The sequence below is a fragment of the Pseudorca crassidens genome, chromosome 8 (assembly GCF_039906515.1).
Source record: "Pseudorca crassidens isolate mPseCra1 chromosome 8, mPseCra1.hap1, whole genome shotgun sequence".
NCBI classification, from domain to species: domain Eukaryota; kingdom Metazoa; phylum Chordata; class Mammalia; order Artiodactyla; family Delphinidae; genus Pseudorca; species Pseudorca crassidens.
In genome coordinates, this window is record NC_090303.1 from 63,220,448 (window position 1) to 63,235,827 (window position 15,380).

General features: G+C 37.4%; 2 protein-coding genes, 1 non-coding gene and 1 pseudogene across 4 annotated transcripts in view; 3 read left to right on the plus strand and 1 right to left on the minus strand.

The window, feature by feature from the left end:
- The window catches only part of AVL9 (AVL9 cell migration associated), a 98,975-nt gene extending 88,504 nt beyond the window's left edge, over positions 1-10,471 (plus strand). The window contains exon 19 of one of the 2 annotated variants that reach the window (XR_010945580.1): positions 6,951-10,471. The gene's annotated coding sequence lies outside the window, so the exon portion shown is untranslated. The other variant, XR_010945579.1, reaches the window with a different exon arrangement.
- Positions 1-10,471, plus strand: part of LOC137229174 (V-type proton ATPase 21 kDa proteolipid subunit c'' pseudogene) — a 29,476-nt pseudogene extending 19,005 nt beyond the window's left edge.
- KBTBD2 (kelch repeat and BTB domain containing 2) lies at positions 4,896-15,374 on the minus strand. Its single transcript, XM_067746682.1, has 3 exons — positions 15,012-15,374; positions 9,785-9,950; positions 4,896-7,592 (listed from the first exon to the last, which is right to left on the minus strand). The coding sequence occupies exons 1-3, from the start codon at positions 15,179-15,181 to the stop codon at positions 6,057-6,059; spliced, it is 1,872 nt and encodes a 623-aa protein (XP_067602783.1). The 5' UTR covers positions 15,182-15,374; the 3' UTR covers positions 4,896-6,056.
- TRNAR-UCU (transfer RNA arginine (anticodon UCU)) lies at positions 9,208-9,280 on the plus strand. The gene has a single exon. It is a non-coding gene; the product is annotated as a tRNA-Arg (tRNA).
- Positions 15,375-15,380: the final 6 nt, after the last annotated feature.

A 15,380-nucleotide genomic window follows, 5' to 3' on the forward strand; every position in this document is an offset into this window, starting at 1 on the left:
ACAGTTGCTGGTTTTGATATCGTATTTGTGTGTGGATGATTTCCTACCTTGCTGTATGTTTGCCTTTACTGGTGAGCTTTCCCATTCATAATTTTCTTGTTTCTAGCTGTGGCCTTTCTTTTCCATCTAGAGAAGTTCCTTTAGCATTTGTTGCAAAGCTGGTCTGGTCATGCTGAATTCTCTTAGCTTTTGGTTGCCTGTAAAGCTTTTGACTTGTCCATCAACTCTGAACAAGAGCCTTGCTGGGTAGCATATTCTTGGTTGTAGGTTTTTCTCTTTCTTCTCTTTAAATATGTCATGCCATTACCTTCTGACCTGCAGGGTTTCTGCTGAGAAATCAGCCGATAACCTCTTGGGGATTCCCTTGTATGTTATTTACTGCTTTTCTCTTGTTCCTTTTAATATTTTCTCTTTGTTTTTAATTTTTGTGAATTTGATTAATATGTGTCTTGATGTGTTCCTCCTTGGTTTTATCCTTTGTGGGACTGCGCTTCCTGCACTTGAGTGTTTCTTTTTCCATGTTAGGGAACTTTTCGGCTATTATCTTTTCGAATATTTTCTCAGGCCCGTTTTCTCTCTCTTCTCCTTCTGGGACCCCTACAATGCAAACGTTGGTGTATTTGATGTTGTCCCAGAGATCTCTTAGACTGTCCTTATTTCTTTTCATTCTTTTTTCTTCTGCTCCACAGCAGTGATTTCCACCAATCTGTCTTCCAGCTCACTTATTCGTTCTTCTGCCTCATTTATTCTGCTATTAACTCCTTCTTGTGTATTTTTCATTTTGGTTATTGTATTGTTCATCTGTTTGTTTGTTCTTTACATCTTCTAGCTATTTGTAAAACATTTCATTTATCTTCTTGGTCTATGCCTCCATTCTTTTTCTGAGATCTTGGATCATCTTTACTATCATTACTCTGAATTCTTTTTCAGGAAGATTGCCTATCTCCACTTCATTTAGTTGGTCTTTTGGAGTTTTATCTTGTTCCTTTGTCTGCAACATATTTCTCTGCCGACTCTTTTTGTCTAACTTTCTGTGTTTGTGGCCACTGGTGCGTGGAGCTGGGTGTCCTGCCTCTTGTGGGTAGGGCCGTGTCAAGGGATATGTGTAGAGGCAACTGTGGGATCAGGACTACTTTAGGCAGCCTGTCTGCTGATGGGTGGGGCTGTGTTCCCACTCAGTTGGTTGTTTGGCCTGAGGTGTCCCAGCACTGGAGACTGCAGGCTATTGGATGGGGCCAGGTCTCAGTACCAAACTGGTGACCTCCAGGAGAGCTCATGCCAATGAATATTCACTGGGGCCTCCACCACCAGTGTCCTTGCCCCCACCGTGTGCCACGGCTGACCTCTGCCTCCCCCAGGAGACCCTCCAAGACCCACAGGTAGGTCTGGCCCAAGCTCCCAGTGCATGTGAAACCTTGTGTGTGTCCTCTAAGAGTGGAGCCTTTGTTTCCCCCAGTCCTGTGGAGCTCAGGCACTCAAGCCCTGCTGGCCTTCAAAGCCAAATGCTCTGGGGGCTCCTCCTCCTGATGCAAGACCCCCAGGCTGAGAAGCCTGATGTGGGGCTCAGAACTTGCACTCTTGTGGGAGAAACTCTGTCTGCAATATAATTATTTTCCAGGTTGTGGGTTGCCCACCTGGCAGGTATGGGATTTGATTATATCATGAAAGCACCCCTCCTACCATCTCATCATGGCTTCTTTTTGTCTTTGGATGTAGACTATCACTTTTAGTAGGTTCGAGTCTTTTTTGTTGATGGTTGTTCAGCAGTTAGTTGTGATTTTGGTGTTTTTCATGAGAGGAGGTGAGCTCAAGTCCTTCTACTCTGCCATCTTATCTCTAACTCATAGCCTCCTTTGTACATTTCTTGTCTCACATCTGGAATTAGCCTTTTTTTTTTTTTTGTCAAGAATCTTTGTTTCCTTTAGTGGGAAGTATTATTTCAAGACTACCGTCCATGGGCTAGGATGCTCACTGCCATAGGATTGGTGACTGTTTTGAGGCCTGTTCAACAGAAAGGAGAAAAAAAAATTTTTTAATGTATTATGAATTTGTATAGGGTTTTATCAGGGTTTTACTTATCCTCTTCTACTCTTCCTTTCTCCTCTGCAGGGAATTCCAGTTCTAAGAAGATTCTAGTAATAACAGGTTATATTATTACTCATTTGCTTTAACCACAATACACACACAATAGTATTAGAATACTAATACCAACACTACCACTAATAATGTGACTAAAAAAAGTTAAAGTTTTTTTTTCCTTTTTTTTCCTTAGGGTTTATTCCACTAGGGATGCACAAATTACTGTTTTAAGTTGATTGAAACTTCCTTTTTGTGGGGTTATGCCACCCCCATATACTAATTTAGATTCTTTTGCTTCATCTTAAAATCTTTAATTTTAATTTTGTTTTAAAATTATGTAAAATATTTACATAATTCCAAAGTCAAATTTATAAAACAAGGTATGTTCAAAGAAGACTTCTATTTTTAACCCTCATACTGTTCTTTTCCTTTCCCTCTAGTTAACCATTTAAAAATGTTTATATTTATCTTTTTAGCTTAAACACATAGCAAATTTTGTAAATAATGTACATTTTACTGTATATACACACTTTTCTCCACTTTGCCCTTTAATGATATATTCTGGAGATCTACTTTATGGATCTGACATTATTTAACCAATCCTGATTTAACCAACTGCTGATGGATTTTGTGTTGTTTCTGGCCTTTTTGCTATTACAAATACTGTTGTAAGGAATAACAGACCTGTGCATACATTTAAAAAATACTTTTGCCAGTTTATCTTTGGGAGAGATCCCTAGATACAGGATTGTGATCAAAGGGTTATTTTACCAGTATTGTCAAATCTCCCACAGCTACCATATTTTGCAGGACTATCAGGAATGTATGGGTGTGCTTGTTTCTCCACCAACAGTATTCAAACTTTTGGATTTTTGCCAATACATGATAAATAGCATCTCAGTGTTGGTTTTATTGTGTGTTTCTCTTAGCATATATTATATGGTTTATTTTTCACCTCAGAAGCTCAATTTCTTAAAGATCTTGGCCTTTTTATTTTTATATGCTCTTTAAAGATATTAGAGATACTACCACTTGAAATTTTTTTCCTGTATTGTTGTCTTCTTACTTTGCCTATGGTGTCTTGCCTAGGTGTCTTACTCTATACCAAAGTTTTATTTTTTTGTATGTGAAATTACATTTTGTCTTATTACTTCTGGAATTTGAGCTATTATTAGGAAAGTTTTCCCTACTCATTATAGAGGAATTAATCCATGTTTCTTCTAGTACCTCTATAAATATATATATATCACAAATGGTCCTTGGATTTTGTCAAATAATTTTTGTTTATTGAAATGATATGATTTTTCTCTTTTATTCTGTTAATATATTATGTGATTTTCAGATGTTAAACCAACCTTTCATTCCTGAGATAAACCCCACTTGGTTAAATCCTTTTTATATTGTTGGAAAGTTTGTGGGGGTTTTTGTTTTGGAAAGTTTGTGTTTTAATTTTTATTTTATTTATTATTTTTGGCTGCATTGGGTCTTCGTTGCTGCATGCGGGCTTTCTCTAGTTGTGGTGAATGGGGGCTACTCTTGGTTGAGGTGCGTGGGCTTCTCATTGTGGTGGCTTCTCTTGTTGCAGAGCACGGGCTCTAGGTGCACGGGCTTCAGTAGTTGTGGCTCGCGGGCTTCAGCAGTTGTGGCATGCAGGCTTCAGTAGCTGTGGCTTGCAGGCTTCAGTAGCTGTGGGTCACAGGCGCTAGAGCGCAGGCTCAGTAGTTGTGGCACACAGGCTTAGTTGCTCTGCGGCATGTCAGATCTTCCCAGACCAGCGACCGAACCCGTGTCCCCTGCATTGGCAGGTAGATTCTTAACCACTGTGCCACCAGGGAAGCCCTGGAAATTTTGTTTTTAATGCCAGCTCATTTGATGTTAATCTACTGACAAATCCTTTTCCATACTGTCAGATACTCCAATAATTACTGCAATTCCAAAATAGTAGTCTGAATGATTTACTGTAATTCAGATTCCCCTTGTGACCTATGCATGCCTTTATACAGGTTTTATTGCATGCCTATGTGCCACGCATTATTAGATGTTGAGGATGCAGAAATAGGGTAGGCACAAGCCCTTGCCCTCACGGCAGTGGTGAAAACAATCGATAAGTATAAGATAGTTTAACGAGTATTGGGTAATATGGGGTACAATTGAGATTTATTCTTTTTTTTTTTTTTTCAAAAATTATTTATTTGGCTGCACTGGGTCTTAGTTGTGGCTTGCAGGATCTTTTTTTTTTTTTTTTAAGTTGCAGCATGCAGGATCTAGTTCCCTGACCAGGGATGGAACCCAGGCCCCCTGCATTGGGAGCACAGAGTCTTAACCACTGGGCCACCAGGGAAATCCCACAGTTGAGAGTTAAACAAAGGGAACTCATGGTAGTATCAATAGAATTTTTTTTTTAAGCCAGTTGGAGGAAGTTACCTGAAGTGTAAACTGAATTCAGCCAGGGTTACCATATCATTTACTATCCAAACAGGGACACTTTTCAAAGTGAAAGGGAAAACAGGCACAAACTAGGATGTATAATCACTTGAGAGCTAACCAGTCAAAGGGGAAGAGTGTTTGAGGCAGAAAAAACCGTATGTGAAAGAGGACAAGGCCCATTCAAATAACTAAAAATCTTTTTTTTTTTGTAACATTAGGCTCTGGTTTGCCTCTTACTTTTTATGTAATTTGTGTTCCTACAGTAAGGCTCAAATCAGACAAATATCATATAATCAACAAAATTCTGAAGAAATCACCTGTCACAAACTAAGCTGACTCCGTAAAACAAACTAAAAGCACAACTAAAAGCATCACAAAAGAAAAACAGATATTGAATATATACAATTTATTTAATAAATTAATGTCATTCAAAATACAGTGCCAGAACATTATGCAGTTGAACATGCTAGTAATGTTTGTCATGAAGCACCTGTGCTCATGTTAGATTGGCGGCACCCCGCTACTGCTAGTGGTTCCTGGGATTAATGCCAGAGCAGCACTAGTTATCTGCTCTTCTGCACCACTAGTGCAGAGAATTCCTGAACAGTTCACCTTTCTAATCCTACCCCCCACACACAACAGGTTAAAAAAAAACACACCCTGACAGCTAACGAATATCTATACACAATCACTCTACAGTAATGTTTGTTATTAAATTAAGATGTAATGACCTGGTTAACCCACTCTAAATCTTTAAGATGGAGAAATACGACAGCAGCAGGTAGTTATATGCATGAGCCAATGTTAATGTAATACAGAAAGTGGAGGCATTTACTGATTAAAGCTCCACACAGACCCGCACAATGAGGGACTAGCAATTCTTATTGCAAGCCCAGCAACTTAAGTCCACACCTGGTAAATGACCAGCTGATTGGAAGACCTGTATTCTAGATAGACAAGTATAAGTTAGTGAAAAGAGAATACATGCACCTAATAGTTAGACTGATCCTGCAGTCATACTTTCCCTGTGCAATACCATAAAATGGAAGATCTTCCTCAACTATAGGATTTAGACAACATTTCTAATACCAACATGGACATTAGTGTTAAGTGCAGCTCAATTAACTACACCGAAAAAAACTATTCCAGGACTTCAGAACAGAAGCACAGGAATGAAATACATATAATAAAATAACCTCAGCATAATTTGCGATATACCACACTAGGAACAGGAAACTACTTTAATAAGAGAACTTTTGGAACTGTACATACACAGGGCTAACAATGTTAGATAATCCAGATTTTTATGCTCATGATACACATAAAAGTTTCTCAATTATTGGATAATCTATTTCATATTATGGAAGCATATCTTTTTTAAGACTCACTGATATATATTATACTGATGCAAATATTAAGTAGGGCATAAAAATAAAATTTATCAAAGATAGATTTTTATGTGCTCATATTCAGTCCTTTCATAGCCTCTCTCATTTAGCAAAGAAAATGACAAAGCAAATAGATCAGACGTGCACTCCCTGAACTCCTGACTATACAGATGGTAGTGCAACCATTTCTCCATCCAGTTCAAACTCCTCTGTTCCATCCGGTGAAAAAAGATAAGTTGGTGGTTTCCATGGAGATTCTTCAAGGCAGGATGGATAAAGTTTCCCCACAGTGCATCGAAAATCTCTCCCTAAGTCCCACAGTACACGTTCAGATATATGCTGCCGCAGAGACCACCGGTCAAGTTCCAGATCATATTGGTAAGTGACATACTTAGCTCTCTCATTTAAGTGGGTTTCTCGCATAAACACACAAAGAGAATTTGAGATCACAACAGCTCTAACACAGGGATCTGAGTACCTCTTAGCAGGGATGTTGGCTGCCATTTTCCACTCATTTTTATTCACATCATAGATTTCCACAGTTACTGAAGACCCATCTACAGTGCCAGAGGGGAGTCTTATGCCAGAATTGGTAGCAATGTGCAACCCTCCAATATAGAAAATTTTATCACCGAAAGCTGCAGCTGAAGCAAAAGACCTGCTAGTCTGTCTCATGGCCATTTCTACCCATGAATCAGACCTTGGAAAATAACAATACATGAGGTTCAGTGTCATCACGTAAATGCAGTCATGAACCACAACTGCTGCACTCCACTGCCAAGCACAAGGCAAAGGGCTTACCATTGTCCATTCATCTTTCTCAGTGTCATATCTTTCTACGGTCCTCCGGTTAAGTTCTCCACCTACACTATCTCCTCCAATTGCATAGATATAGCCTTCACAGCAAACCAAAGATGGCTTTACGCGGACAAAAAGCATCGGGGTCTTTGGAAACCAGGTATTTTGCTGTGCATCAAACCAGTAAAAGCAATTCACAGTTCTAAAGGCAGTCTGAAGTTTGCTTGTTTTACTGTGATTTGTTTTTGTATTTTTCAGAGGAACTTGACCACCTGCTATATAGATGTCATTATCGGGAGTTACAACGGTCCCAACCTTATGTAAATCAGCTGGTGGGCTGCATAGCTTGTAAACTTTTTCTGCTTGGGGGCTGTAACAGACAGAAGAGTAAAGACTACAAGGATTTTCTGAAGATGCTTCAATGAAAATCATCATCTCTTCTTTAGTCATTCCAAGTCTTGGTTTGAAAAACTTGGGCATGGACTTATACAGACCTTGAACAACTACAGACTTATCATTGGGTGGCAGACCTTGAAACCAAGCTCTCTGTGTTACTTCTGAAAGTGCATCAATTCTGATTTGGCTAAGAACTGAAGACAAATACTGGGATCGTGATTCTGTGTTGTACTCTAGCCACAGCATAGCAGCTTCACGAACTGTCTCCTCCTTTTCTACGTTCAAATTGTCACTACTGAGAATGTCTATCAGTAAGTCATGTGACAGCTGCATGAAAGCTTCCTGGTGATACACAGCAGTGAACTTGTGCTCCACCATCCTTTTAGCACTTTGTTTTAATTCCTCACAACTGAACAGATCAGCAAAACTCAACAATCGCACACAGTTCTCTGCATTTATCTTTTTAATTAAATATTCTCGACAACGTTGTAACACATCTTCTACCTAAAATAGAAGGGAAAAAAAAGGCTGATAAAGGCAGGCTAGACAAATTTTATTTTTATGTAACACACAGGTATATTAATCAGATCCCTATACTATAGTTTTTATTTTTAGATACACATGTTTGGGCTAAGAGATAATCTTCCAGTAATAATAAAATTAGAAGACTATGCATAGTTTTGCATTTCGTCTTCCTGTCCAGTGGCCTACTTAACTGCCCTATTTAGGAGTCAGTAGTATAACATTAAATAGGCTCTTAAAAACCTAAACAGCCTTAAAGGGAAAGGGAAAGAAATGAATTCATGCATAAGTTATGTATTTTTTAAAGCCTAGCAAAATATGTAATTGAGAGAACCAAATGAAAACAATGTAAATCAGTATAGGAAATGATTACTGTTGAGAAGCTGGAATCTGGTTTTCTTAACATGGACAAGACAGTCATATAGAAGCAGAAAATCATACACAATGCCTAACAGTAGTTATTATTTGCCTTTCTTACATGGAGCAGTAGGATAACCAATCAAAAGAATATATTCATGTGCAATTACAAATTACCTATATTTAAACGACCCATCTTAGCCACTCTAACTTTCCTAGATTTGTTGTTTCTTAAGAAACAGTAGATCTTGAGTCAGAAGTGCTACCTACTATACTTATTCAATGACACAGTGATTGACTAGAAGCAGTTTGTGATAAGAAGTCAGGTTGCTTGGATTCAAAACCTGGATTGGCCAGTCAACACTTGTACAATATCAGACAAGTAGCTTTACTTCTCTAAGCCTCAGCTTTCTCCTGTGTAGGATGGGGAAATCCTTCCTTACAAGTGATTATTTTAAGAATTAGATGAGAACCTATATAAAGCATTAGTACAGAACCTGGCATATAAAAACATCATTTCATGTGGTTAATAGTAAAAGCCATGTTGGTAGTCATAAAATGCCACATTCCCAGGCTTGCCAGGGCAACTTACTCCCAGAGGCAGAGTGCTGTTTTGCATTTGGCCAAGCATATGCCTATAGGTTTCATTAACATGATAGAAAAAAATTATAAGGAAAGGTATCACTATAATAACAATGTTCTGGAATCCAAATTTCTTAAAATTCCTCAATTTTTTAGCAATTCTAAAAAAACTTGCTTTTAGAATTGCTAAAAAATTTAAAAAGGTAATGAAAACATATAAGCTATGGAAGAAAGACAGTTCTTACAGTAGGCATTTCTCCCTTTTAGGTTTGGATTTAGGATGTGAATGTCTTCCGTTCTAAAGCACCAGGAAGCTACAATGACTTCAGTGTCCCCAGAGTTATAGCTATAGTAGGACACTGCACAGTTTATGGGTGGGGGGGGAAGAATACAGAACTAAAAAGGAAGATAGGTACTTAAGGCATGGACAGACTGAGTTCTGGTTCCCAGAGTTACACCCAGAAACTGGCATTCGACTGGCATCATTCACATTTATTCAGCACACATTTATCAAGTACCTACTAGGTATCATGAACTGTACTCCCAGAATTTAACCTTTAAAGTTTCTCCCTTTGGAGAAACTTTATTTCTCCCTTTGGAAAAAATGAGGAAAATATTTTTATATTCCTCTTAAAGTTAAATGTTGAAGGGGGGGCATTCCCTGGTGGTTCAGTGGTTGAGATTCTGCACTTCTACTGCAGGGGCCCCAGGTTCAATCCCTGGTCGGGGAACTAAGATCCCGCAAGCCACGCGGCACAGCCAAAAAAGAAAAAAAGTTGAAGGGGAAACACAGTGAAATAGCTTATCATATGTAAATATATCAATCATCACTTTTTATTTTAGTTTAAATAATTTTCCTTAATAGCTCAGTAAGGTCTCATGGCTATTATGAACATTTATGTTTGATAACTTCCATAAGAATCTTGACATTTTCTGTGAAAAAACCATCAAAAATTAGCACATCTAAGCTTCTAGCCAAAAAACTGAAGCACTTAAATTTAACAAATGCTGTTAAAAATTTCTTTTACTTGAAATCTAAATCCTGTGGTATATTAGGCAGACTATGAAACTAATATGAAATTTTCACCTATCTTTTTAGTCAAGTTCCCATCATAAAACTAAGTTTATTAGCTGATCAAATCCTATTGTTTTTTCCTTACGTATTTTAAAAAGAGTTTTACCTTCTAAAATCTGCAATAAAATTACATAGCTGTAAGACTGAAAAAACGGCTTACCTGCAGGAAGCAAGCTGTTTCGTAAAGTTGTTCTACAGTGCTGTCATTTATTGCCAGGTTACCCGTGTATGCGTACGTTATTATTATCTGTAAGGTGGCTGAATCCACATTCCTCAGGTGTATGTGTGTCTGTTTGCTTTCACTTAGTCCACTCATGAACATGGCCCTATAGTAGAGATGGGGAAAACAAATGTAAGGCTAAAAAGAAAAACTAGACAATATGGAATGTTTATTTAGGGTATTTGCTGATGGACAACTTATAGGGAAAGCTTTCAAGGGAAACAACAGAAAATTATAATCCAGTGCCAAAGATATACCAAACTACTCCACTGTGCCATTCTGAGTGATAACATCAAAACTAATTTAATCCTTATAGTCATACAGGAATTCAGCAATAAAAAGGAACTCTATTATACGTGCTACAACACAAACCTCAAAATCATTATGCTCAGTGAAAAAAAGGCAGATACAAAAGACACATACTGTATGATGTGTATACAAATATATATGAGGCAAATATATAGAGGCAGAAGGGAGATTAGTGGTTGCCTAGGGCTGTGGGTAAGAACAGTGAGTGACTGTAAATTGGCACAAAGTGATGGAAATGTTTCAAATTAAATTGTAAAGATACTAAAATTCATTTAATTGTGTGTAAATTTGATCTCAATAAAGCCGTTAAAAATTTCATTTACTCAAATGATTTCCTAAAAATATGCAGAACAGTTTCCTAAAAATTACATGCAGGAAAATATGCTGGAAAGGCAATTAGTGTTGTGGAGAATACAAAGTAAAATGCCCATATACATGGAAGAGGTAAGAAAACAAAGAATATTGTTGCATATACAGAAATGCCTATAGTGATCATAAGTGGGTAGCACAAGAACTAGCCTGGGCAACCTCAAGGACAAGAAGATGAGAAAGGCTTTAAAATGGATAAAACAGTGAGTCAGGGTAGAACATAAGAACTGTTTTTCCCAGTGACATTGCTGAACATAAGGGCTCATGAAAAACATCGGAAAGATAAGTGGCAGTCAGATCACAGAGGGCTTTTTTTTTTTTTTTTTGGCCTTGAGGCATGTGAGATTCTCAGTTCCCCGACCAGGGGATCAAAGTGGCACCCCTTGCATGGACAGCACAGAGTCTTAACCACTGGACCACCAGGGAAGTCCCACAGAGGGATTTTAAAATGCGATATAGGAGGGAATTCCCTGGCAGTCCAGTGGTTAGGACCCAGTGCCACTGCCGGGGCCCGAGTTCAAATCCCTGGCTGGGGTAAGATCCGCAAGCCCCTCAGCATGTCCCAAAAAAAAAAAACCACACACACACACATACACAGACATACGAGTCTGAGCTTTTTATTGTAGATAGTGAAGAAGGTTCACTGAAGGGTTTTCAGCATGGATTTATTAGCATAATAAAATGTATTCTAGGATGAATATTTTGTACTGACAGACCTCAAGGGCCAAAGGCTGGAGATAGGATAAAGGGTTCTGAGGCTACTGCAATAATCTAGATTAGAAGTAAGAACCACCTGAGCTAGGTTGGCAGAAATGGATACAAAAGCTTTTACAAAAAACCAACAAGATCTGGTGATTTTCTGAACGTATGGAATAGACTATAGTAGGAAGTAGACAGGGAAAGAATCAAAGCTGTTTATTTTCAAGTACCTGAAAAAAATGTTAACCATTGAGAGAAAAATTATAAGGTCAAGGAAAACAGTTAATCTTGCAAAAAAGGTGAGTTAAATTTTAGATATGTTTGAGGTGCGAGCAGCTGAGTCAAATGGAAGTAATACAATAATCAGTTAAGTATTTAATACAACTGGAACTTTGAAGGTCAGGCATTAATGCAGAAGACTGTGAATTATCTACAAAATGACATGTGTTAGAAAAAAGAATAACAGAAGGTTGAGAAACATTCATCAGAGAAATAAGAACAAGCCAGTCAGTACAATGCTACTCAGGGCAAGAGAGGTAGGGTGTCAAAAACGGTAGTCAAGGATAACAAACATTGCAAAAGCAATTAGGAAGGCACTAGTGATTTTTAGTGTAGCTCAGAATGAGCAGTAAGAACAGCAACTAAACTTCAGGCAGTTAGGGAATGGAAGAGTGGCAAAAACATCAATCAGGGTGGTTGATAACTTCCTCCCAAAGAATACAGAATGGCCATAAATAAACCCAACCAAGTAACAGAGATTAGGAAGTGCTGTTGAAAAATACCCAAGATGTGACAAGAAACTAATAAAAACACCAATTGCTACTGGCTTCACTTGTGTGGCCCGGGAGAATGGAAAATAACAAAAGCAACCTGAAAAGAACTATAGGAGCTCTGAGTAAAAATGCAAGATTTAGGGGTCATGTGCTTTTCTGTCTGTGCCAGTAGCAGGTAGTTAACTTTGAAAGAGGAAGTAGGGCAAGGGAACAGCTGACTATACAGATGACACTGAGACTGGTTATTCTAGACTATGGTTTATGACACCAGAATGATGGACTTCTGTGAAGGAACTATGCTTCCTGAAGACCAAAGATTAGTAGAAGCCTAGCCAACTTGATTATAAAAATCTTAAACAGACTTTTTAAAGAAAGAGTAAATACTGAATTGCATAATATTATAGGAGGCTAAATTACCATAGTGGAAGAGGTGTTGAGTAATTCTCAAGTAATCCCCTTCATTTAGGGTCTAAAATGAAGTGTATATGTTACCAAGAAGAAACTACCATTTCAGAGGTTCTCTGGATTTCAGAAGTTCTTTTGATTCTTAGTGGGATGGAACTGGTAAACTACAAAGGAGGAATGTATCTGTTTCAAAAGGGAAAATTTCTAATAGTAAATTTCTAATGATAAAGATTGATAGCAACATTATATGTAAGGATACCAAAATCTACAAACCTGAAAGCAGGATCCAGTTGAAGAACACTTGGGAGAAAATCAGGTTATTATTGTGGGAATATACAATAACAATAATCTACACAATCCAGAGAATATATATGGGAGGGAAAATTAATATATAAATGTCTTCGTCTTGTGGATTATGAAACTGGTCCAGACACAGGATTTTAAAGATGGATGGCTTTAAGCCCAAACATGGATAGGACTACTCTTTCTACTATTATTTCTACTTCTTAGTATCTGATTTGCTTTAGGGAGAATATATTCTCTCAGAACACCAAGGATGCTAAAAAAGGAAACTAGTTAGTGATAAGTTAATAACAGCAGCCTTAAAGAGAATGTGTTGTTTTTAAGATTGTAACATTAATGAAATACTTAAACTTCTTGGTCTTCAGGAAAACCAATTCCAACCCAATTAAAGATAAATAATAACCTCAGGGCTAGAGAATTTAAAGAACAGTGTTTTATCTATACAATAAAAAACAGACTTAGCGCGGAAGAAAAAAAGGTAAGATACCTAACCCATAAACCCATGTGTTACTTCCTGATAAAGATGATGACAATTCAGAAAATATGGAGATACACTTTCTGCATAGGTTTAAAAGTTACACAAGATGACTGCTAAAATATTACCACAAAAGATTCTACTCTGTGATTACAAATATCAATCTGAAAATCCACAACTAAAGCATATAGCTCATTCCAATAATGGATAATCAATTTGTAATTAATAACCATTAAAAAGGGAGAACTAATGGACCCAGGTTTGATTGAATCTATAACCTTGAATTTCTAACACCATCTACTAAGTCAATAAATATGAAAAAACAAAAACAAAAAAACCTGACCATCACAATCATCTGGGAAGCTCTTAAACATACAAATCCTAAAACTCTAACTCAGACCCACTGAATCATAATTTCTAGGTTTGAAATCCAAGAATCTCTATTTGTAGAAGCACAAGAGGATTCTGAGCATCCTCTAGATCCATTAAATTCTCTAGAACCACTGTTTGCAAATATGCTCAGCTTCCAAAGATAAGAAAATCAATGTCTGAAATTGCATGAAATATCCACAGCTAAACCTGAAACAGTGGCAGGCAGAGCAAGGCAACTGACATTTGGGCCTTAGCTTCTAGAATCATCATGAGATGTGTTATACTAAGGAATGTTAAGTTTCTACACCTTCGTGTATGTTAGCCTTGAAAAGTCAAGATTAAACCTGTCCTGTCTACAGCTGCCACTAAGGAGCAGCAGAAGGTAACTTTCATTGCTGATCTCCACTTATGCCAGCTAAGATTTGTAGCAGGAATATACTGGTCCACATTTCATTCATCTTTATTCTCCCTGTCCCTTTCAAATATTAAGTAAAAATTCAACCTAAGGGCAGAGACCAAATATAGGAATTTCTACGCCTTAATTCTTTTCCTCCCATGAAACACATAATAAAGGGAAACCTATCTTAAAAAGATTAAAAGTTGCAAAAGATCATAAAAATGTAAAGTTAAGCTTTATTTATTTGTAATTAGCAAACAAATAACTAAATCAACTTATAAATTCTGAGGCACAGAGAACAAAAACATTATTAATTATTAACTATTTCAATCTGGCAAGGAGTCTGGTACGGCTAAAACAATAGCACAAATGATGAAAGAAACCAAGAGTGAGTAAAGGAACTCATTTTTGCAAAGGAAATAAAAGTCCTTAACATGTCTAAACAGTACCAATTATCTTCTAAAAGTTATTATTAAGCCTCCTGTAACTCTTAAATTTATAAACAATGACTGTTTTCTAAATGTAACATTTTAAAATCTTAAGAGTAAGTGAAAATTACCCCATTCGTTTTTCTTTCTTTCAATGAAAAAATAGTATTCTGAACCTTTTTGCCTCCCCATCATTAAAACTTTACCTTAGTTAATTTCAACGTATTTCTTGTATTTAATCCTTTGTAAAAACTTATTTCACCTGCCCCTTACTTACACACGCAAGTAGGTGATTTGACAAGCACTATATCACCCAAATAGAAAATTTTTTTGTTTTTTACTTTTTTCTTTTTGTGGTTCGCAGGCCTCTCACTGTTATGGCCTCTCCCGTTGCGGAGCACAGGCTCCAGACACGCGGCATGTGGGATCTTCCCGGACCAGGGCATGAACCTGTGTCCCCTGCATCGGCAGGCGGACTCTCAACCACTGCGCCACCAGGGAAGCCCCCAAATAAAAAACTTAAGCAAAACATTAAGACACCTAACTTTTTTTAAAAATTTAAATAGTGTTTAAAAGATTAAAACAAGCTAACATTCTGCATTTGAAATTACAAACTAACCAAGATTACAGTACTTACCTAAAGTAAGAACTACATGTTGCAAGAACCATCTTATGACAAGGGAATTCAGTGCCCTCGACAATTAACACTATGTCCGTAAACAACTGCTGTTCATAAAACAGTTTTAACTGTTCCAACAAGGACACAGCATATTCAGTATTGACCTGCTTCTCGTCTTGAGTGGACATGACTGTATTCCATTAATATATCCAGGAACAGATTAGAAAAATCAGTCTTACTGATGGAAGGTCAAGTGAATGCTTCAGAAATAAAGAAAGGAGAAACTCTGCTTGCTGTTATCTGCAGCATTCAGAACCAAGATTGATACATTCACTAATGAGCAGTATCTTTTTAGGCTTAGAATCACTACCAGGTCATCCTGTGTTA